The 23,783-nt window shown below is 37.7% G+C and overlaps 1 protein-coding gene across 1 annotated transcript; it reads right to left on the bottom strand.

The window, feature by feature from the left end:
- Positions 1–192: 192 nt before the first annotated feature.
- Positions 193–19,545, bottom strand: LOC109084778 (butyrophilin-like protein 10). Its single transcript, XM_042719594.1, has 12 exons — positions 19,390–19,545; positions 19,130–19,205; positions 14,930–15,280; positions 12,203–12,475; positions 11,815–11,922; positions 5,946–5,987; positions 5,623–5,664; positions 3,942–3,983; positions 3,747–3,779; positions 3,456–3,497; positions 1,503–1,529; positions 193–1,286 (listed from the first exon to the last, which is right to left on the bottom strand). The coding sequence occupies exons 1-12, from the start codon at positions 19,432–19,434 to the stop codon at positions 1,258–1,260; spliced, it is 1,110 nt and encodes a 369-aa protein (XP_042575528.1). The 5' UTR covers positions 19,435–19,545; the 3' UTR covers positions 193–1,257.
- Positions 19,546–23,783: the final 4,238 nt, after the last annotated feature.

Here is a 23,783-nt window from a genome sequence, read left to right as displayed (position 1 = left end):
ACCTAGGAGTTGTGATGGATCATCAGTTAAGCTTCACAGACCATATTGCTACAATGACCCAGTCCTGCAGATTTGCCTTATACAACATTAGGAAGATTAGACAGTGTAATTTTTTTGCTTTGGATTAAGTTGCTTTGAGATGATTGAGTGTGATTGTTGATTGTATGTGTATTTGTGTGTAAATGTATGCTGATTATTATGGGGTCTGTTGTCTAGTCACACTGTGCCACTTGCGTCCAGTATAACGGGGTAAAATTAGGAAAGAGCTCCAGATCGTGACAGCGAAACATTTTTTGTTTGTTTGTTTGCCTTGCTTTACTTTTCAGATTCATTTTTAAACAAGAATGTAGGCTTTTTGGAGAGACTGAAAGTAAAAGATGATGCAGTGCTGAGTCTGACCAGAGTGGATCCAACAGTAATGTCACAACACAAATGTGTTTTTACGACTATTGCATTGTCTGTTCCAGACCGTTTGATAAATATTAAGTATTTATATGTTTTTAAATAGCCTATACAAATGACCCATGTTGTTTTCAGGGTATGTCACAGCAGCATTAATCTGTTATTTTAATAAGTGAAACTGTCATCCAAGCAGTGGGTTTTTACTTGAGAATCTTGAATGCGTCCGCCTAAAAAACAGACTGATCTGCAAAGAGGCACAAAAACAGGACAGAAAATGTATTTATTTATTTATTCACTCATTTATTCATTTATTTTTTATGTAAAATGAAACTAACATTAAAAGTGAACATCAGAGAACATTATAAAATAATAAAAAATGCAATTCATGACCACTTTAAGCACAGTGAAGTGCTAAAATGAGACATAACAAGCACAGAAAAAAGACAAATTGAAATGATGGATTACATCTAGAGTAGTAAAAGTAAGTGTTAAAACAACAGTAACAGTGATCTAGACAGAGATATTTATAGTAGTTAAAAAAAAATCTAAAAATTAATAATAATAATAATTTCTAAGGATGCAAAAATTGAATCTTAGACTGACAAGTGTAAGAGTAGATATGAGGCATGGACTCATCATAAAAGGAGGCCAGACCCTCTTCATAATCCTCAAACAGCCTCTCAGGCTCCACACTCAGAAAAAGAAAGATAAATGGAGAATCACAAGCCCAGTGCACCCCATTAATAAGACCCACAGTCCAGTTTTTATCTTTAGGACTGTTCCACCTCTTCATGTTACATAGCACTTAATTCACTCCTTCACCTCCACCTTATTGTAAAAAACACCGGTCTTTTTTTATCTTCTTATTTTAATGGTGATATCCGCTAAAAACAGAAAGAAAGTATGAAATTATAAAGGGTCCATAACAGAATTAATCAATATGAATAAGATAAATAATATTAGTCACCACTTGAAGACCAGTGAAACCAACAGGACTTTAAATAGATTGCTTATCTTATGATAAACTGCAATGAATTTTATTAATATATTAATAATTTAATAAAGGCGTATAAAACAAATTTATCATTTTGTGTACTCACCGTGTGACCTTAAATGTTGATCATGTTCTAGTTCAGAATAAAGACAAACAAAAAAAGAACATTGATGACATTACTTTTGATATCACTGAAAAACAACAACTGCATATTTTAAATATAAAGTACGATCATTTAGATGTGTTTATATGATGCATTAACATCTGGTAACTGAATAAATAGTTAAAATATACACGCATACAATATAAGCATGCATTTATTATTTATCCTGTTTTATTTAGGCTATAAATGCATAGTCCTGATCTTGTTTTCTTTATCTTTTTTTATTTTGTTGTTGTTGTTTTTTTTATGTTGAAAATTGAGAATAAAGGCAAGAACAAACAACATTAAACAGATGCCATCATACACTGGTACAAATGGTAACTGAATAAATGCATAATACAAATGTATATATTATAAACATGCATTTATTTTAGACATTTGTATTTGTGTTTGTGTGAGAGAGAGAGAGAGAGAGAGAGAACTGCCATAAAGTCAAGTATGCCTCATTTTATTTACATATGACTACACAGTGTATTATTTTTTTGCATATCAAAAGGGGGCAGTCATGGCCTATTGTTTAGAGATTCGGTCTTGTAACCCGAAGGTCACGGGTTAGAGTCTCAGTAACGGCAGGGATTGTCAGTGGGGGGAATAAATGTACAGCACTCTCTTCTACACTCAATATCACGACTGAGGTGATACCCTTAAGCAAACCCCCAACTGCTTCCTGGGTGCCGTAGCATTAGATGCCCATTGCTACGGGTGTGTGTTCACTACTGTGTGTGCGTGTGTTTGGATGGGTTTAAAGCATAGCACAAATTCCGTGTCACTTTCAACACTTTCACTTTCAAAGTAGACTTAATTAATTAATTGATAAACTTCATTGTGTTCTGAAGAACATTCAGAGAACTAGATTACTAATTATTTCATAATAATAACTACAAATATATAAACAAGTATGAAAAATGATAGGAAAAAAAAAACTTTCTGGTTACCAGAAATGGTGGCCTTATACAGTATGCACACTTTCCCTCATATGACAAAACGTAAGAATACACAGTGTATGTTCATTAACTATTTCGTGGATAAAAAGAGACTTTAAATGAATAACAAAACTTAACAAAACAAAAGACAAATGGCATAAACATTTGAATGAAAGGGGTCATGAACTGCCACTGTTTTTTATTTTGTACTATTCTCTTATAATGTTATCAAGATTTTATATCAAAATACAACGTAATTTAAAAATAAATTATGAATGCTCTGTTGGAATAGGTGTGGCAGATTGTAGACTCGGAAGTAAACACCCACTGCTACGATTGGCTCTGTGGCCTTCACAGAAAATACAGTGATTTAGGTTAAAACACATAACTAATCACATCTCAAACTATCTGTTTAACAAAGTAATAGTGAGCACAATAAAACGAGTTACTCACACTTGTGTGTTGTGACATTACTGTCGGATCCAATATAGTCAGCATGGCTTCGTCTTTCAGTTACAATCTTTCTGAAAATCCTATATCAAATCATGTCTTAGTGTTTTAGTGTCAAGTGTTTTTACACAGTTTGGCACTGCACAGCATCTTGTTGTTTTGAGGCCATTTTTACAGTTTGTTTTCTGTATAGACCTGCATTTGCCTCTATATTGTTATTCACACTACATGCGCAAATCGGTGGATGGGGCTAAACAGGCAGTGATGTAGAAGTAGGCATTGATCTTCTGTGGTGTTTAGCCACACTATTACATCATTAGAGTTGTACATTCCATAATCATTCCATTTAGCAGACTGGAATTTAATATAAACTGTTTTTAGACTAATGAGAGAGTTTTGAAATTTACAGGATGTTTTTATAGTACAATGACCTCTTATATGTCAAAAGATCGAGGGAATTTTGGTTTCTCAGTTCATGACCCCTTTCATAGTGAAATAATAACCTAATAAAGGTTAAATTCACCTTGTTTTTTTGCGCTCTTCTCCTTCTCTAGTTGATCAAGTTCTGAAGAAAATTCAGAATAAAGGTAAGAGAAAACTACATTAAATATATAGGCAATAATTATTTCTGAATGAGGAAGAAGAACTACAAATAAAACAGAAATTCTATTTTAAAAAATGGCAAAAACCATACAATGCCTACGATATACACAAAAGTATATTAATACAATGTGTCAGTTAAGCAGATATTTTGTGGATGAAAACAGACTTTACATTAATAAAAAAAAATCTAACTTAAAAAAGACTAATTCACCTTGCTTTATTCTCCTTTTGCATTCATCGTATTCTGAAGAAAATTCAGAATAAAGTCAAGAGAAAATAACATTAAACATCACACATGGGTACATAAATCAGAATAAAGGCAAGGGAAAAACAACATAAAACAGACAACATCACACATGTGTACATATGGTTTTGAATTAAAAATGCAAAAAAAAAATCAATTCACCTTGTTGTATTCTGCTTATCTCATCCTGTAGATTACCACATTCTGAAGAAAATCAGAATAAATACAGAAAACATTAAATAGATAACATCACACATGGGCAGTGTTGAAATAACACATTACAAAAGTAATGCCATTAGTTACAATAATACTTTTTGCTGTAACAGTAATATAACGAATTACTAATACATTTTTGATAAATTTATACCCAATACAATCTCAGTAATGCACGTTACAACAACACATTTTATCCCAAAATTAAGTGGTGATAGTTTTTTTCAAGAAATTATCAACACCGGAGCACCAGAAAAAAAGAAGAAGAAATTTATTTTATATTTCCTTCTGCTAGAATTCAGTGGTTGTGATGACTGCAGAAATGAATTCTACATTTGTGAGATAGACATACTCCTGTGAACTTGAATTAAATAAAATAAAAGATTAAAAACAAAAAGAAAAAGAGGTTGTGTGTCTCGTTGTGTCAGGCTATAGGTTTCATGATAGTGGGCATCATAATTTACCAGACTTTGATTGTTTGTCAAATTTTGTGATTCTAACAGTGATTGGTACTTAGGCTATTGTACAGCGCAAAATAAAATGAAAAGTGTTAATTGCAGCACCAAATGTAGATCTGCTCATAAGGCATCACATTTTTTTACAGTGTTGCACATTATAACCAATCACACATGATTGTGTTGAGTTTCTGCTTGCTGACTGAATTCTGCACTGAGAACTACTGCACTGGCGAATTGTCATTATAAACAACAAACTGTACATGTAGGCCTACGTATGATGTGTAAGTAAGAGATGAATTTATCAAATATAGACAGCCTCACTGATTAGAACGGATTTTATTTTATTTTATTTATTTTTTAAACTTGCGATAGGCTGAAGTCAGTTATGATGTTCTGTTATTTGCCCGCTTTCTCTGTAATTTCTTTTTTGTTTGAATAACTGTGGAAGTGAAAGTATTATAATTAGTAACTATTAGTAACTAAATGTTTTATATTTAATTATGATCAAATCAATTAATTTATTTATATCAGTCTTATAAAAATATTTTGTGACATGTCACCATTCTGGTACTTGCCTAAAATGACAGGTTTATCATAGGCAGCAATATCATAGGCAGAGGGTGAACCAAAAGTAGCCTAATGTTAGTGTAATCTATGAGCTACACTAACATTAGACTGCTTTTGTTTCACCCTCTGGCTATGATATTGCGCCATGAGCCTTCACTGTGCCTGTTCCATTATGTTGTTAGTAGGCTTGGGGGCCTATACAGTCATTATGCATGCTATACCACATCACCATTCAGTTGATGTATAATGAACAGCAATAAACTACATTTTAGCATTTTAGAATGCCTAGTCATATTTATGTGGTTATTTTTTGTGAAAGTAACTCAAAAGTAATATAAAAGTAGTGTAACGTATTACAATTCAGAGACAGTAATATTATAATGTAAATAATTACTTTCAAATGACAGTAATATATAATGTCTTACATTTTGGAAGTAACTTACCCAACACCGCACATGGGTATATATGGTCAGTGAATAAATAATTTAAATGTACATTTTATAAACATGCATCTATTATAGGTGAGAAATAACAAATGCCAAAAAAATTAAGAAAAAGAAAAAAAGATGAAAAATTAAAGATAATTAAATAAAAGATAAATTCACCTTCTTCTATTCTGCCCTTCTCCTTCTCTAGTTGATCGTGTTCTGAAGAAAATTCAAAAGGAAGAGGCAAGAGAGAACTATATTAAATATATATAGGCCATATTTATGGTTAAGAAACAACTATTACAAATAAAACATAAATTATTATTATTATTATTATTATTATTATTATTATTATTATTATTATTAAATGACAAAAACTTACAGGACCAAAGATATGAACAAAAGCAAATGAATACACAGTGTCTGTTAAGTAGATATTTTGTGGGTGAAAACAGACCTTGCATTAATAATAAAATTCTAATTTAAAAAGACAAATTCACCTTGATTTATTGTCCTTTTCTCATTATTTAGTTGATCAAGTTCTGAAGAAAATTAAGAACAAAGTCAAGATATGACAACATTAAATAGAGATAACATCACACATGGGTACACATGGTAACTGAATAAAATAATAATTCATATATATATATATATATATATATATATATACTTATATATACGTACTGTATTGCTTGATGTTTATTGATAGTTGGTTGCAGAATGTGCAAAATGTTAATAATTGAAACAAAATAAGAGGGATCATGAAAATTGAATTATCCTGAATAAGCTATTTCACATGACAGACGTTTACATGTATTCCACAAGACAAATTAATAACTGAAATTTTATAAAAATTACCCCATTCAAAAGTTTACATACCAGTGAATCTTAATACTATGTGTCATTTCCTGGATGATCCATGACTGTCTTTCTGTTTTGTGATAGTTGTTCATGAGTCCCTTGTTTGTCCTGAGCAGTCCTGCTGTTTTTCAGAAAAATCATCCAGCCCCTGCACATTCTTTGGTTTTCCAGCATCTTCTGCATATTTGAATCCTTTCCAACATTGACTGTATGCTTTTGAAATCCATCTTTTAACACTGACTCATGCATAACTTTACAAAAGGTGAAAACATTTACTGATGCTCAAGAAGGCCACACAATGCATTATGACATGGGAGTTGTAAACTTTTTTAATTGGTTGATCTGGTTAAATTGTACTTATTTTGTCTTCTGGTAAACATGTAATTATTTATGTAGCTTCTTAAGTCCAGTACTAAATGAAAAAATATGATTGTTATGCAAAATGAGATGAATTTACACATCATCTTCCTGTTCAAATGTTTACATCCCCTGGCTCTTAATGCATTGTGTTGCCTTCTTGAGCATCAGTTGTTCTCAGTGTAAAAATATGGATACAGTCACTATTGGAAAGGGTTCAAATATGCAGCGGATGCTGGAAAACCAAAGAATTTGCAGGAGCTGGATGATTTTTTCTGAAGAACAGCGGACAGTTGAACTGCTTAGGACAATCAAGGAACTCATGAACAACTATCACAAAATATAAAAACAGTCGTGGATCATCCAGGAAATGACACAAAGTATTAAGATTCAAGGGTATGTAAACTTTTGAATGGGGTCATTTTTTATAAATTCAGTTATTATTTTGTCTTGTGGCGTATATGTAAAAATCTGTTATGTGAAATAGCTTATTCAGGACAGTACTAAATAAAAAATACCATGCAATTTTCATGATTCCTCTTATTTTGTTTCAATTAAAACATTTTGCACATTCTCCAAGGGGTATGTAAACTTTTGAGCACAACTGTATTTATATGTGTATTTTATAAACTTATGAAAAAATATGAAAAATGGCAAAAAGTTCTGGTCACCCGAAATGGTGACCCAAAATATTTTGTGGATTAAAAGAGACTTTAAATTAATATTGAAATAACTTTATGACTTTCAGAACAAAATGACACATTTCTTCAGTCCTGCATGTATGTACACTGTTGGACACTACTAACTGACTGAGAAATCAGTAAAACATCTCAGTTACTAACGTAATCTCTGTTTCCTGATGGAGGGAATGAGACATGGAGTCGACAACTGACACTAGGGGTCGCACTTGAGACATCTCTAAGACTTTTAGAAAATGCCAATGAGAATTGGTGAGTGTAATTTGCATGCTACTCCCCCATTATATGGGTATAAAGGCGTGGTGTATATCCATTTATTCAGGTTTGTGCTAAGGAGCCAAGAAAAGTGTCCCGGCCATTTCAGCGGGCAGTTCAAAATTGTGGCAGGAGGGTCTTGTTGGCTCCATTAGGTAATAGAGGTTACATCATTAACTGAGACATTCCCTTTCTGTCAGTCACTTCAACGTGGTGTTAACCTTTTCAGCGGTGAGTTTAAAATATTCCAGCGGTCCCCCCAGAGTGAGTTTTTTTTAGACGACCGTTGTTTTTGAACGTTCCCCTTACTGTTTCCATGGCGACGCGTCAGGCTTGTCACGTAACACACCGCGTCTACAATAACGCTGTATGACAGATGGATCGCTTTTATTTAGTTTAGTTTTTCCTTTTTAATTTAAAATATTCACAAACTTGCATACCATGTCATGAACAATCTGATATTCCGATTCACAAATATGTGTAAATGAGTGTGTTTTGTCGTTTAAAAACTTTTTTTAAATGATCTTGATTGTGATCTGTAATGTGAGACGGGCGCCGCCATGTTTGTTCGCGCTGCAGTTCAGAGAGTCATGTCAGTCGCATTTACAGCACGTGAATTCATCGATTTCTCCCGAAATACAGGTAATAAGTGGCCGGTGAACTGGGTGAAGAATAGAGTGAACTTTATAGTTACTTACACTATGTGTATCTGATATGAATAAAAAACCTCTGCAAATTAAATTTGAATGGATTATTATTGTTGCTTCCATAGACATATGCATGTATTTTTCAAACTCTAAATGTATTGTTTTACTAGTATTTATGTGTATTTAAATGTCTTAAACCTAAAATATGCATTATGTGGTTAAGAATACTGTATAGTTGTGATAATATGACAAGAGCAGTGCACGTCTGTCTCTGGCTCAGCGCCAGCCAACGCGCGAAAACGCAGTTTGAATTTGGCAGTTATGCGACGTCACCGAACGTTCTAAATCCCATATGTGGGACCTTACTCTCAGGGGCACGGAAATAAGAATCCCATATGTGGGACCGTACCGCTCAAAAGGTTAATGATTGACACTCGGGGTACCTATACTAAATTACACAACAGCAGAACTGAGTCACAAGAGCTGGTGGTGCAGATGCTAGCAGGCTTTTGAGTGTCAGAATGATAAGTGCAGCTATGCTGTCTCTCAACCTTCCAATGCCCAGGGTAAATGACCTCATATCTCCCTATCTTAAGGGGACTGGGTTATTCTTTATTTGGGAGAGGTCACTCCTGCTGTAGGGCCTCTAGTTTATTTGTGTACATCTACTGTAGTTGTTTACATTGGAGAAGTGTTCTCTTTACTCTGCAGAGAAAGGAACACTATGGAGATAACATAGTAAAGCCTGAAGGGAGAAGTTAAGATGTGGAAATATGACCTAAGTACTAGCCTTTTGGGGAGAACTACAAAGGGAATAGTCAGTTTGGAGGGCCCTACCTTCCACAGCGACATAGTGACAGGGGAAGACACCGGGTGAAAGTGACGCCAATAGGGAAACCAAACATTGGTCACTGTTAGGGAACCACTCCATATGGAGCACTAGCCAAATAACAAGAGCTCACTTGAAGAGGGGCATACCACAAGTAATGGGCCTGTGAGGGAATTCCTCCACCAAATTTGCTGCCTGGGATGAAAAGTGGTTCTCTAATGGTTAGAGAATTGGACTCGTAACCCAAAGGTTGCGGGTTCGAGTCTCGTACCGGCAGGGATTGTAGGTGGGAGGAGTTAATGTACAGCGCTCTCTCCCACCTTCAGTACCTTGACTGAGGTGCCCTTAAGAAAGCCACTGAACCCCCAACTGCTCCCCGGGCGCCGCAGCAAAAAAATGGCTGCCCACTGCTCCGGGTGTGTGTTCACGGTGTGTGTGTTCACTGCTGTGTGTGTGCACTTTGGATGGGATAAATGCAGAGCACTAATTCTGAGTATGGCATCAAACTTGGCCACATGTCACTTCACTTTCAATCTAAAAGGCGTACTTCTCCACCTCGTATTGGGGTCTTCTGAAGCTCTGCATGCGATCCAGGTCTCTCAAAGAGATCTCTCTGTAGGGCCTGTAAGATTTAACCTCCACACACCACTCAGGAACCTGACAACCAGTCTGTGCTTTCCCAAAGAAAGACCCAAAGGTCATATGATGCCTCATATGATGCAGCTATTGGAGCCACATACACTTTAAGGGTAGAAGTGGTTTCTTGCTCTAGGCCTTCTTTGAAAAAGGACCCAACTGTTCACTTTCATGGATCATCCCCCGAGAGGAACAACACATAGCAAAAAGGCACCACTTCAAGGCATATAGCCCCCTGGTAGAGGGGGTGCTTGCCTGTGTGATAATGTCTACCATGGCTAGTGGTAGACCTCTGAATTTCTTCTCATCCAGTTCAGAAACCTGATATGGAGGTTCCAGAATTCTGAACACAGGTGCCAGATTGTGCCCTGCCCATGAAAAAGAAGATCCTTCCTCAGGGAGATTCATCAGGGAGGGGTTGATGCCATCAGCATGAGCTCTGGAAACCAAGTCCAGTTGGGCCGGTAGGACACAAACTTTAGGATTTGTTCTTCTTCCTCTCCGATCTTGCACAGTGTCTGTGCAATGAGGCGTACTTGCACAGGGGCTGGGGCCAGCTGTGAGCTTGTGCATCCATGCTGAAGGGACCACAGAGAGCAATGGAGGATTTCTGTGTGGCAAAAAGATCTTTCTGAGCCTCACAGAATCAACTCCAAATCACCTGGCCCCTTCTCGGGAAAGTCTCCACTCTCCTCGGTGCGTGACTTGTCTTGAGAGTGCGCTGACCTCATGACTGAGGAATTCTGGAATGTGAGTGGCTCACAGCGACTTCAAGTGGCAGGCAAGTTGTGACATGCGACAGGAGCAGACACTGTCTTGACAGTTGATGTATGCCACCAATGCAGTGTGGTCGGTCTGGACCAACATGTGCTTGCCCTGAACCAGAGGTCAAAACCGCCTCAGGGCTAATAGCACAGCTAACAATTCTAGGGAATTGATGTGACAGTGCAAACAAAGACCTGTCTAGAGTTCTGAGACTGCATGTCTGATGCACATGGCATCCAAGCCTATCTTAGAGGCGTATGTTGTGGCAACAACACATCTGGACCCTTATTCTAGGGGAACACCTATCCGACATCTGACCAAGCTGATGTCAAGTCAAGTCACCATTTTTTTATATACAATGCAATGCTTTTTACAATGCAGATTGTGTCAATGCAGCTTTACAGTATCAAACAGGGAAATAGTGTGTAGAAATAGTGTGCCATTCTCCTCTGGCCAGATGAAACCAGCAGTTTAATTTTAGGCTGCAACAAAGTCAGACTCTGCAGAGGACTCATCTGGTTCCCGTGGTCTTGTCCCGATTGCCATCTAGATGAAGAGGTCTTCGGAGGAGATCTGTCTCTAGGACACATCTAGTTGACGTGTGCCACAGTGCCATAACCATCTAAGGACTCGAGTCTGAAGCCAGTGCTGAAGTGGTTTCATATGCATTAACCTTAACGGTATGACTGAGGAAGCCATATGCCCCAGGAGCCTCTGAAAGTATTTCAGTGAAACCAATGTCTTGTTGAGCAGGTTCAAGCAGTTCAGCAATGACCAAGCACAATCCTTTGAGAGGCATGCTGTCATAGTGATTGAGTCCAACTACACACCAAGAACAGAGATGCTCTGCACGGGGGAGAGCTTGCTCTTCTCCCAGTTGACCCAAAATTGCAATCAGGCTAGATGCTGAAGGACTGGTGTCTGTGACTGAGGTAGAATTAGCCAGTTGTAAATTTAGTTGAGGATGCACACTCCCACTTTTTTTAGGGGGGCAAAGTTGGCCTCTCTGACTTTCGTAAAAACACTTAGCGAATATTCTCTTTTGGAAATTTCTCTTTCTAGTTGGTTGTTGAAATGCCCAGGGGGAACTCTCTTGCACTTATCAGTGCATATGGGCGAGAGAGCTGCTGAAGTGTGCTGTAAGAATTCAACGAAAATTTTAGGCAGAGGTGAATGGAAAGAGAAGCACAGACCTGTCCTCTCGGCTCAAAAGAACAAATCTGAATGAGTGGACTGACAGATAGGGAACATAATGACAACTATTCGTAGAATGTATTATTTATATCAAATATATTAAATAACAAACAAATAAGAATGTTACTTCTGTTTTTTTTTAAAAATGCTGCTATCAGCATTCCAGCAATCACAATGAGTAAAACAACAGCTGAAATCAAGATGATTGATGTCCTCCAAGGATTAAACCTTTTATCTGCAAAACAAAACAGTGAATCACATTGAGCACATTGTGTCCAGTCAAACATTTATTATTGTTGATTAAAATGATTAGTAATGTAAAAAATCATACATTGTGTTATCAGTATATAAGTATGCAGTGAAAATAAATTGTAATTAAATGTACATACAACTTTTAAAAATATATAATAGAAAAAAATAAGATAATTTAATGCACTAAATTGATAACTAATTTAACTAATCTACATCATCAAATAACCATAAAAACATCATGTAAAGTAAGTATCAGTACATACTTGAGGTGATAATCTGTGTCTCCAGCTTGTGATTTCTCAGTTTCACTCTACAGTGAATCTTGCCGACACTGTGATGTACAGTGATAGAGTGTTTGACACTGAATCCTTCTGTGTTTCTGTTTGTCCCTGTAGTTTCTGAACTCAAGCTGGCTCCTTCACTGTCCAGCCACTCAAGGACAGGTTCAGGGTTCCAACCTTCAGATTCACACTGTAGATGAAGCCCTCCTGAATCATCAAATCCATCTACAGTGATCACTGGAGGACGTCCAACAGCTACAAATAAACATTAACTGAGTGAACATTTTTTCTGTCCATAAACCTGTTTTTGTTCTGGCTTTTTTGTTAGTTTGATGCTGACAAGAATACCAAACTATATCAAAAAAAAAAAAAGGGGAGACTGGGAAAAGTTGTAATACTTTTTGCTTTAAGGTCTGTAATTTTAAGTAAAATGTAAAAGAATAATAATAATAAAATTACACAATTGTAGGGTATCAGAGTGAATCTGACAATTAAAGATTTTATCAGATTGTTGTTGAACAACCCAAAGAGCCAAATTCCACAAAGAGGCTCAGGATAACAAGACGTCATAAATCTGTCCAGATCCTAGCGCCAGCCAGTTTGAAGCAAGCCTGCCTTACCAACCAACTCCATAGTTTGAACATCTCGCAACAATAACACAAAAGAACACTTATTGATAATCCCGACTCAGGAAGGAGTTTGTCAATTTTGGGGCAAGAAACCAAGATTAATGGTCAAAAAGATGCACAGCATGACCATCACATGTAAATCTGTGATAGAAATCACAAGCTGAAGACTTTCTTCAGATTGACTTCCCCCCACCAACAGTAGGAGACAAGAACCAGACTGAGATTCCTTCTAGTCCCCTTTTGACCTCTGTTTCTCACAGAACACACCCTCATGTTCACAGAATGGCAGAGAGTCTGCCTTCACATGCATATACTGTATGCACCAAAATGATGCCAAAGGGACTTATTAGCATAATAAGTATGTAACTCACAAATTTGACTATCATGTCCTAATCACTTATTGTGTGTATTTTGAATAACTATTCAAGATTTTATAGGATTATATTCATGTTGGGTATGTATGAGTTTGAATTTTCATGCTTTAAACATTTCTATGAATCAGTACTTTGTAAAATGTATTATATTCTTGTTATAGAAATCATGGCCAAATTATACTCTGCAAAAGCCGGAGAATTCGGACCATGTGAGTGATAAGATAACATGTTGATTTATGTATTTGGAGGAGAAACATAGCAACACCCCAAGCTAAGAAAATGTATAATTGGTTAAGGCACCATTTGGGATGTGTCCAACAGCCCGCTTTAAATACTCAGGACACTATCAAATTATGCTTTTTGCCTTGTCGGCTTTTAGCCACTGCTTTTAGTCGTTGCTTTTTGCTTTGTCTGCTTTTTGCCACAGCTTTTTGCTTTTAGTCATCGCTTTTTGATTAGGGCTTTTAGCCATGCTTTTTGCCCGTGAATTCTTCAAACGCCATTCCAGCGTGCTTTGGCTTGCATGCCAGCAGCTCCTCTAAAACCATGAGGAGAAACTCCACCTTGTCAAACTTTACCCTTTTCTTCTTTTATTTAGTTTCTTTTTTTTCCGTTGAGAGTCTCATGTTCTGAGTTAAGTATTGCCACAACGCAGTGTCTCCGAGTTCACCTCAAGTCTGTGATCGCCTCAAAACTTCAACCAGCCCACAACTCTGCATCTTCAGCCAGCGCTAAACCATTGGCTTCCCAAGACGCTACTTCAATGACTATGGAACTTCCAGCCAATCATCAACCTTGGGAAACCCCTTTCTGCAATGATGACAACAAGGAAACCCCCTAAACAAGCAACGCAAGTACCTCCAGATTAAATGATTGATGATTGTTCAGGTCTAAGAAATAGCACATATTGCTATAAACTTGGGATTTTACATTTTCACTCTCTTTAACTCATTCTTTCCTCACTTTCTCTCTTTCTGCAACTTGTGTGAATGTATGAGTGCATATGTTTATCTGTTAAATTAGTTTATATGTCTTAGATTTATCCAATAAAGTCTTATTTATATTGAAAAGAGAAGTATCTAGTGTTTTTTGCTTACAAGTTAATGTCTTAAACTGCTGATCTTGTTACGGTGCTAATTAATAGTGTTTTCACTATATTTTGTATATTAATATCCATGCAGAGTTGTTGTTGCACAGCTCGTTCAAAGAATCACTGGCCGACTCCATGATCAGCTGTAAAACAGTGATTCTTTCCAAATTCCCTTTAAAATCTTAAATGATTCCCTTTGAGCTAAATTGACCTGTTTTTCTTAAACAATTGATCTCTTAACATTGATATCATATCACATTTGTCTGCTATTAATTTAAGTTGACTTGAAATCTGCAAAATATATGGAGGTTTTGTACATGCATTCAAATTAACTTGTTCAAAATTATTTTTATACCATCCCCATATCAACCCATTCCCCCAACTCTACTCGTGATACAAAAAGGTGTGTGTGTACTTGTTAGTCACTTTTCATAGTTGTGTCAAATGTGGGCTTATATGCCATCAAACTTTGTGAGTCCAGTAGGAGTAAACCATGAAAGTTGTGTGACAATCTGCTAAACATGATATTTCTATGCCTTTATGGACCATCAGTTTTCCCTACACCAAAGCTTCATGTCTTAAATCATTAAATGTTTGTTTTCATTGGTTTACTCACCTTCAACACTGACATCAACAGTAGCGTCGTCATACCAGGATTTGGACTGAATAAAACACTTATAACGTCCTTCATCAGAGACTTGGACAGATGAGAGTTTAAGTGATGCATCTCCTCTCTGTAGTTCTTGATGGTTCAGTTTTGTTCTCCCTCTGTAGGACTCGGTCTGCTCTGCGTTTCTGTCGTCATGATCCTCATAGAGATACACTAGTGCGTTTTTCAGATCAGGTCTAAACCACTCCACTCTCATGTCCACAACACTTATGTTGGGTTTAACTGAACAGGGCAGAATCACATCTTCACCAGCTACAGCAAATACTGTATCTGCAGGTCCCACGACTTCATACTGCTCTGTTACAAGAGAAAAAAATCTAAATTATACAGTCCTAGAGATTGTGTCACTCATTGTTGGTTCTCACATGTAAACTTATCACAACACAGTCCCCCAGTTTCACAGCCAAGACTTAAGCCTAGTCCCAGACTAAAAGTCTGAGCTGTTTTAACTGAAATAAACTTGCACTGACTGATTTTAAAATTTGTGCTGGGCAACGGTAAAAAAAAAAAACAAATTAATCGCGATTAATTGCATGATTTTCTCTGATCAATCGCGATTAATCACATTTGTTATGCACAAAATTCAATAATGAATTCAAAAGTAGTGTATTTGTCACAGAGAGCGTTTCTGAAACTGCCTCTCTGGGCCAGCAGAGGGCTCCATCACCGGAGTTTTGATAATTCTCTCTGCACTACATCTCCCATGAGCCCCGTACCTGTTCATCATCATCATCTGTGCCTCATTAACTCGGCTATTTATAGCAGGCTCACACTCAGGCTCTCTGCAAGTCTTGTTTTACCTTGGTGAACATTTCTAAGTGTTTGTTTCTGTATCATTGGACTGCCTTCTGTTATTACCCTGCCTGCCATCGTTTCTGACCCTTTGCCGCCTGCCCCTTGGACTGTGTACTTCTCTTTGGATTATTGTTGTTGTATGATTGCCGCCTGCCCCGACCATGAGCTTGGTAACTGTTTATGATTCTGTCTGATCTACTACACTGCCTTACCTGTGCATTGACCTCTGCTTGTACGACCACGTTTACTAATAAAGCTACTAATGGATTCCAGTCGTTGTGATGAATCATTACAGTATTGTGCAATTTTTTCATTTAAAAGTACTGCTTTATGAACAAAAGTGCAATAACATTTAGTTTGGGAACTTTAAACAAATAAGGTGCTTTTTTTACAGCAGTATTCCTTTTACATAGTAGCATTTAAAATATTTATTGTAAAACTCAACTTTTAACATTAATGTAATCAAATTAAATATAAAACCAAAGCTATTTGCCACTGCCAGGGCATTAACGTTTTTATAAAAAATATTTTCTAGTTTGTTATAGAATAAGAAGTTATGCCTCAGAGCCTCGATCTTAACATTATAACAGGCACCTTCCAAGTAGAGACCTTCACTCCTGCAGGACCCAACGTAGCAGAGTGTGGCGCGGGACAACACTTGATGGGCAAGTGCGGGACGGGTGCAGACGCGTAGAGACTTGTATGCGGGACGCGGGAGAATAAGGGTGTACTCACATGGCAATCTTAACCATGCCTGAGCACGTTTAACCCGCAAAGCACGGTTTGTTTGACTAATGTGATCGCTCCGTGACGCGGTTCGTTTAGCCGTCCCAGGCTCGGATGGAAGAGGTGGGCCAGAGCGCGGTTCAGGTGGGCTCGGGCACGGTATGCATGTAATGAACGGAGAGCGGAACTTCTGATACATGCAGCATGATTGCATGATGTTGCTATAAAGAACATTATTTTGTGTATTTGGTGTAATGCAATGTGTTTATGCGGTTTAAAGTTAAAAAACATTATTTTCCACATAATGTACATTATTGTTACTCCTCTATGCCCCGCTTTTCTGAAACGCGTTGATTTTTACAAAGCTCGTTGTTCTGAAAAGCGAGGTCTGCTCTGATTGGCCAGCTATCCAGTGCATTGTGATTGGCCGAATTCCTCAAGCGGAAATGGTATGCCACTTAACATACTGTGATGCAGAGTCCAAGCGCGACAAGACAAAACCAACAAAACACATTACAAACGAAGCATTTGTAGCATCCAGTGGGCATATGATTACTGATTATAATGACTTATGCTGTCTTTTTACGCGTTACATTGCGAATCATCAGTGGCAAATTCTTTAAATATGTAAATGTACTTACAGACTGTGAGTCAGAAGCAGGGCCGTCTCTAGCCCTTTGGTTGCCCTAGGCGAGATTGAGTTTTGCGCCCCCCTCCCCCTCTTAGTATTCTTAGTTCCTAGTATTCTTAGTATTGTGCATCAAGGTGATGATGCACAATACTAAGAAAATTTATTTAATTTAACACCTTAATGGCTGTTTCGTCCCTGTGCACCGGAGGGTTTATTAGGCTGCTTAATTTTCTTAATGTTATGAGATTTTTGTTTTCGTAACGTAACGTAACGTAACAGCGACCCTAGAGCGCCCCCCCAACATATTTGTCGCCCTAGGCAAACGCCTAGTTCGCCTATAGCAATCGCCGGCCCTGGTCAGAAGCACCAGACTGTTCTTGCAAAGTTGGAATTGCCCCACTTAGAAACAGCCATTGTGCACAGCCTTCTCAGGATCAAGAAACATTCCTCCATAAAATGCGCTGCAAACATCTGAATATTTGAGTTGAACTGTTCTGGAACAGTGTTGTAAATACAACTTAACCACTGATTTCTAGTTGTAACCTCTATTGGAGGGCCAAACAAAGCAGTTTCGCTTTCACAATGAAACACATCGTCTCCACAACATGGCGACGTGGCAACAACAATACTACAGTGAGAATCAAAGTTACTCCTCCTTTCTTTGCGTGAACATTTGGGCGCCGTTATGCAAAACTTCCCACATCGTGATGTAGACATGTGGGGGCATGTTTAAACAAGGTGTTTTAGGAGGGCGTGGTTGACTCTTTTGAGTCTGAAACTTTTATAAAGAATCTGTTTGGATTTGAGACTTTAGTCTTTGCAACTTTACAGATCTTCTTTATGCACCAAGAGCTTGTAACACTCCAAAGAGAAATGAAAAATTGAAATCACATCATATGACCACATTAACATTTCTGAGCGGCAAAAGTTCTAGATCTGTAAAGCAATATATTGTGAGTGCTGTATGTAACCACGTCCCAAACGACTCAAAATAATAAACCACAAAGTTAACAAAACGATGCACTCCTCTGTGCTGAGCGAGAGCGTTTCTCTGCTGTCTTCACGTGCTATCGGAAATTTTCTGTTTCCCACTTATGAAGCAGTGATTACAAACACGTTGCGTTCTTTCTGTTAAAAATAACAGTGAACAGTGGTTTGCTAATGTTGATGCTTAGCCTAAATCATTTTTACAGGAGTGCAGTTCATGTGAGTGCTGCTGCAGTCAGGCCCTCCTCAAATGCTCTCATTGGTTGAGACACGTGATGACGCCCCTCCCAAGTCAGTACTGATCAACATCCCACCCCTGCTGTGACCCATGGTTTGTCTGTATGTGTATTCAGAGCCAGTGAGCAACGGACTTTCTTAATATTAATAAAAAAAACTGTTAACGCATAATTGTTGGTTTTAGTTGTTTTTTAGTTTTAACTCAATAATAATCTGTTAACTTGCCCAGCCCTAATTAAAATATATCAGTGCCTTGTTTTGTCTCAAGATGCACACCAGTAATGTTTTTGTCTAAGGTATGTTAATAAAAATTACTTAAATGTGCTAATTGAACTATGGCCTAATCCTGGTTTAGTCTACGCCCTGTCTGTGAAACCGGGCCATCATATTTAACAGCAACAGTAAACATATAATGACAACTGAATTTGGGTCTGAAAAGGCAAATCGTCCGATACTTTTTTGGTATTTTTGGCCATTGTGGCCTTTATATCAGAAGCTATAGACATGTTTATTCTACAGATTTACAACAGTTAAAATACATTTTAGATTTTTTTCTACAAAATAACAAAACAGTTTTGAATCTTTGTTTATTTGACAAGTGTCTGTGTATTAAGCTGCATAATGTACAGTAAACCTGGTATCAATGCAAAATGAACTCTTTCAGTTGGACTATGACCGGCTGATTGTTCATTGGCCCTTATAAAAGTTACTTATTATATCTCTCTTCATCTTTCTTTTACACATGAACATGCTTGAATACAAATAATTACCTGATCTTGAATAAGTAATTCCACACATAATCAAGAGGGTCAAACAAATAAACTTCATCTCTGAAGGACACAAATGCTAAAAGGAAAAATATGAAAAAAAAAAAGAGTAATGTATTATAATCAGAAAACTCACAGAACTGTGTGCTAACATGAATGTGTTTTCTTTATGTTACACATACCCAGTATGTCTATATTCAGAAAATCAGTGTAGACTTGTAGATATTTAGGTATAAGTATTTCTCAGTTCTGCCATGACTTACCTTTAATTCAAGAGTGTGAATAAATAAGATGATACAAGAGATCATACGGAGAGTATTCCTGTTTTAGTTTTACTTTCTCTTATCATAAATGTCTTAAGATTACACAGTCCCTCCCATTGTACTAGTTAAAACTTAACTAATTTAAATCTGGTGTTGACTTGATTTCTAATCAGATTTAATGTCATTTTAATGACTAACAGAAATTATCTTTCACTGTAGATACAAACATGAACGCCCTCTACAGGACAAAAGTGCTTTAGCAGGTCTCTTCCTATTGATTTCTTATAATACCCCGCAGGTAGGCTATTAAATAGGCTCCTTGCCGAGTTTACGTCCTAAGATTTATTTTATTTTTTTCTTCAAAAGCTTTTTCTCTCTCTTCAAAAACTTGTTTTCCTTTTATTCAAAAATATTTTCCTCAAGGGACAACACTAGAGACATGAAGCATGTCAGGGGAGGTATGCAAACAATAATCATTGGTAAATAATAACAATTAATTTATTAATTATTGATTACTAATTTGACTAATTTGAATTTTTGCTAATAAAATAAAATCATAATAGTGACTCGCTTCCAGATATCGGTAAATTAATTTCAGCATGTATTTGGCTTTAAAACATGACATCGCTTGTATTCTGTAAAGAACCAGCTTCTGTTGTTAATTATCCTGTAAATATGGGTGGCTGCATATCACGTTTCAAGTAATTCAGGTATTAGTAGCTACTGGCTTCATGTGTAGACTTTAAATCAAAACATTTTTAAGATAATGAGGGGCATAAAATCACCATTTTGACTGGTAGTGTAAATAATATTTAATATTTATTGCTATTACACTTTTGAAATTTTATTTCCTTGCATTTCACTTGATGTAAATTCAGTCATCTTCCACACATCCCCCAAACAAACAAATGGATAGAGTTTCTCATCAAACAACTGATAGTGAAGTAGATATGAGACATGGACCCCACATAATAAAAGGAGATGAGACCCAGCTCATAATCCACAAACACACCAACCCTCTGGGTGTTCACACTCAGAGAAAAAGAGATATATGAAAACTCACAGTCCCATATCCATCCTTAGGACTCTGACTGATCCAGCACTTTCTGTTAAATGTTTCCTTGGCCACTCCCCAAAAACAGTTAGTTTATTCCTACAGCTGAACTTCATAATAAAAACTCCCTGAGGAGGCTCCATCCCTCCAAAAAAAAAAAAAAAGATATTCATTAAATGTGTCAGTTTGCTCTTCATTTCCATCCAGCTCTCTTCTGTGTAAGTTTCCAAGTTTCACTTGTTTCCCATCATCAGATACAATCACACATGGATCAGCAGTATCAGCATCCAGAATCACATTCACTGCTGAAAATATTGAAATTGATTGAATAAAGACAATTCTTACTTTTTTAAAGGAATCATGATAACTTTACAAGATAACAACAAAGAAAATAAAAATGTTTAATTAATTGTAAATAAATGGAATGTTCAATGTACATTATATTATGAACAACAATGTTCATAATTTTCACATCTGTTTTTGACTTAACCATAAGAAGGTTGGAAGGCAAACAGTGGTAAACACCCTAATAAAGAAATTGCTTTTTTCCCAGGTGTTTACATGATTTTGTCCAATTGCTGTATTTCAAGTTTAAATGTACAGTTTTCCTCTTATGGTATGAACTTGAATTTGATCATTTAGAAATAATTTGATTGCATTTATGCAGTGCATTATGTCAAATTCTTAAATACATATAAATAAATGTTTGACATGATGAAGAATTTGAGAAATTCATATTATTCAAATAAACAATTATGCCATAAAACATTAATATTTTACTCACCCATTTGTGTTCTTAAATGTGTGATAGCTAAAAACAGCAAGTATGAAGGCTTTAATAAAATAAGTCATTTTAATCACTAGTTGAAGACAACAAAATCCAAAGAGTCTTAACACTATTTACATATCTTATGATAAAATACAATACATAGTAAAGATACATGAATGCACAGTGTATTTATGCATTGTTTTGTTGGAAAAAAAATAATATGTTGGTATAATTGTCTTCTGACAAAATCCAACAAAAGATGACAAAATAACATTGAAATTATATCATTTTTATAACTCTGACAAACAAGTCAACATCATTTAGTTGTATTTAAAAGCTGTGTTAACATCACACAAGCGTACATTTGCTAACTGAACACATTATGTAACCACAGGGTGACCATTTACAGGACACAATATATACATAAATGTAAAATGAATATAGATTAAGTAGATCATTTAAGGCTGAACAATGGTGCCAAAACCCAGGAGGAAGGAGGGACACGCTGTCAGAGAGCCCTCTCTGCTGAGGGAGATCACGTTGCTGAGGAGATCAGGCAGCAGGAAGGAGCGGAGACTGCCAGTGGCTGCCTGAGGCGGTGGTGCTGGAATAATGGAAGACAAGGTGGGACGGAGGGCTCGCTGCCGTGCTCCTGGGTCGAGGAGGGGTGGCTGCTGTCCGAGAGGGAGTGGAGAAGTCATCGCCGTTCACCAAGAGGCCGGATCCTGCTGCCGTCTGCCATGTTTGGGCAGGAGCAGGGAACGGGGGAGGAGCTGCCGGATGCCCTCGACTGGAGGAGCCATCGCCATCCACCAGGAGCCGGAGGAGCATCGAGCTGTCCACCAAAGATGTCCAGTACCATTGCATGGCACCGCGAGTGAGATCCTATCAACTGGTTGAGGACTGGTTTAAAAAAATCAGCAGTTTTTTTTTCTCTCTCCCCTCACTCATCTCTGTCTCTCCTCATCCTTCTATGTCCTTTTCTCTCACCTCGTCTGTTCCTACCCCCAGGTACGCCATAGCCAGCTTGATCGGTTCCCCCCAGAGATGGGGGTATATGATGAGTGGGGCGGGCCCTAGAGCCGTGGGAGAGGAGTGAGGCTGGTGGAGTTAATGATAATGAGCGACACCTGCACCACTCACTGGTCTCGAGTCCCACGGAGGAGCTCAGGAAGGATAAAAGGAGCGAGCGACGACGAGAGAGGACCAAGCCTGGACAATTTATGTTGTTTTGGTTCTGTTTGTGCACATCAGTCGTTCGTGAACAAAACTATTTTCAGTTTTGTGTTTATTTTATTATTAAATTGGTTAAATGTTCGGCGGTTTCCGCCTCCTCCTTCCCAATCTACGAACTTTGTTACAACTTTTTTTCTCACTTCTGTCATAGGCGGAAGCAGTCGAACTTTGTTACAACTTTTTTCTCACACGTTTTATAATGATGCGTGCACTTGGAAGAGAAATGCTTTTATCGCAACTCTGTTTTGGAATAGTCAAAGAAGAAGTCAAGTTTCCTTAGGATGCTTTGAGGGTGAGGAAAACCAGTCTCCTCTTGACTTATATCGAAATAACCTCCTACATTTCGTCTTTACAAGACTCGCTTTTGACCTTGCTCAACTCCATCAATGAATTTGAACTTTTTGTTTTGCTGGCTCTCCTCCGTGCTACACATTCGTCATTATCCTCAGAGGCGTGCGCTGACAAGTAAGTCCTACCAAGGTTCCACCCTACTGGCTTGCATGTAGACAAGTGGTGAAGTGCAAAAAAGTATTTATAAAGCCTTTAAATATGATGTGTCCTTACAAAACCGCATGGCGTTTACTGGACCACAGGAGGCTTTATTTACCCCCTAGAGCAGCTCAAGTTTGGCACGTTGTATAGGAGGCGTGCACTTGGAAGAGCAAAGATCAAGCAGAGGTTAACTCTGAGTGGATTTGTTCTGCCATCGAAAGTGGTATACACCTAGGAGGCTTTGCCTGGGTGCGAAAAACATGGGCTAATATATTGTGGCCTGAACTAACCCTTTAAGCATAGTGTCTCTCAAGACATCTGCAGAGCTGACTGGTGCTCACCTAAAACCTTCAAGAATTTTACATTGAGTGATAGAGGTTGCCTGGTATTTGGGTAATAGCCTACTGTTGGGTTAAACCTGAATGGTGGCCCATTTTGGATACGTGCCCAAGGTTCCCACTAAGGACGTTCCGAGACCCATTGGTATATCTGCAAGCACTGCCCCCTGGGCCAGTCCTTGTCCACATTGCACCTGTGACATAGGACGCGTTCCTGCGTAGAAGATCATGGACCACACCCTGCACTTTAGAAGCTCAGAGCAGCTCTTTGTCTGCTATGGAGGCCAGCGGAAGGCAATCTCCAAGCAGAGGTTGGCACAGTGGATAGTGGATGCCATCGCCTTGGTGTACCATTCCCAAGGCAAGCCTTGCTGCCTGGGGGTGAGGGCTCACTCCACCTGGGGTGTAGCCTCCTCCTGGGCTTTGCCGCACGGTGCCTCTCTAGCAGACATCTGCAGTGCTGTCGACTGGGCGACACCTAAAACCTTTGCGAGGTTCTACAATC

This window comes from Cyprinus carpio, chromosome B3 (assembly GCF_018340385.1).
Source record: "Cyprinus carpio isolate SPL01 chromosome B3, ASM1834038v1, whole genome shotgun sequence".
In the NCBI taxonomy this organism is placed as follows: domain Eukaryota; kingdom Metazoa; phylum Chordata; class Actinopteri; order Cypriniformes; family Cyprinidae; genus Cyprinus; species Cyprinus carpio.
Note: the sequence above shows the minus strand (reverse complement) of the source record. Positions and strands in the feature narration are given on the sequence as shown.

What these genes read in the sequence shown, in the direction of transcription:
- LOC109084778 (XM_042719594.1), bottom strand. Translation starts at nt 19,434, where the DNA reads ATGATCTCTTGTATCATCTTATTTATTCACACTCTTGAATTAAAG. An exon ending in TGTTGATGTCAGTGTTGAAG is followed by an intron (nt 12,476 to 14,929) that starts GTGAGTAAACCA and finishes GTTTATTTGTAG; the next exon opens with CTGTTGGACGTCCTCCAGTG. An exon ending in ATTTTTAAAAAAAAACAGAA is followed by an intron (nt 5,988 to 11,814) that starts GTAACATTCTTA and finishes AATTTTCTTCAG; the next exon opens with AACTTGATCAACTAAATAAT.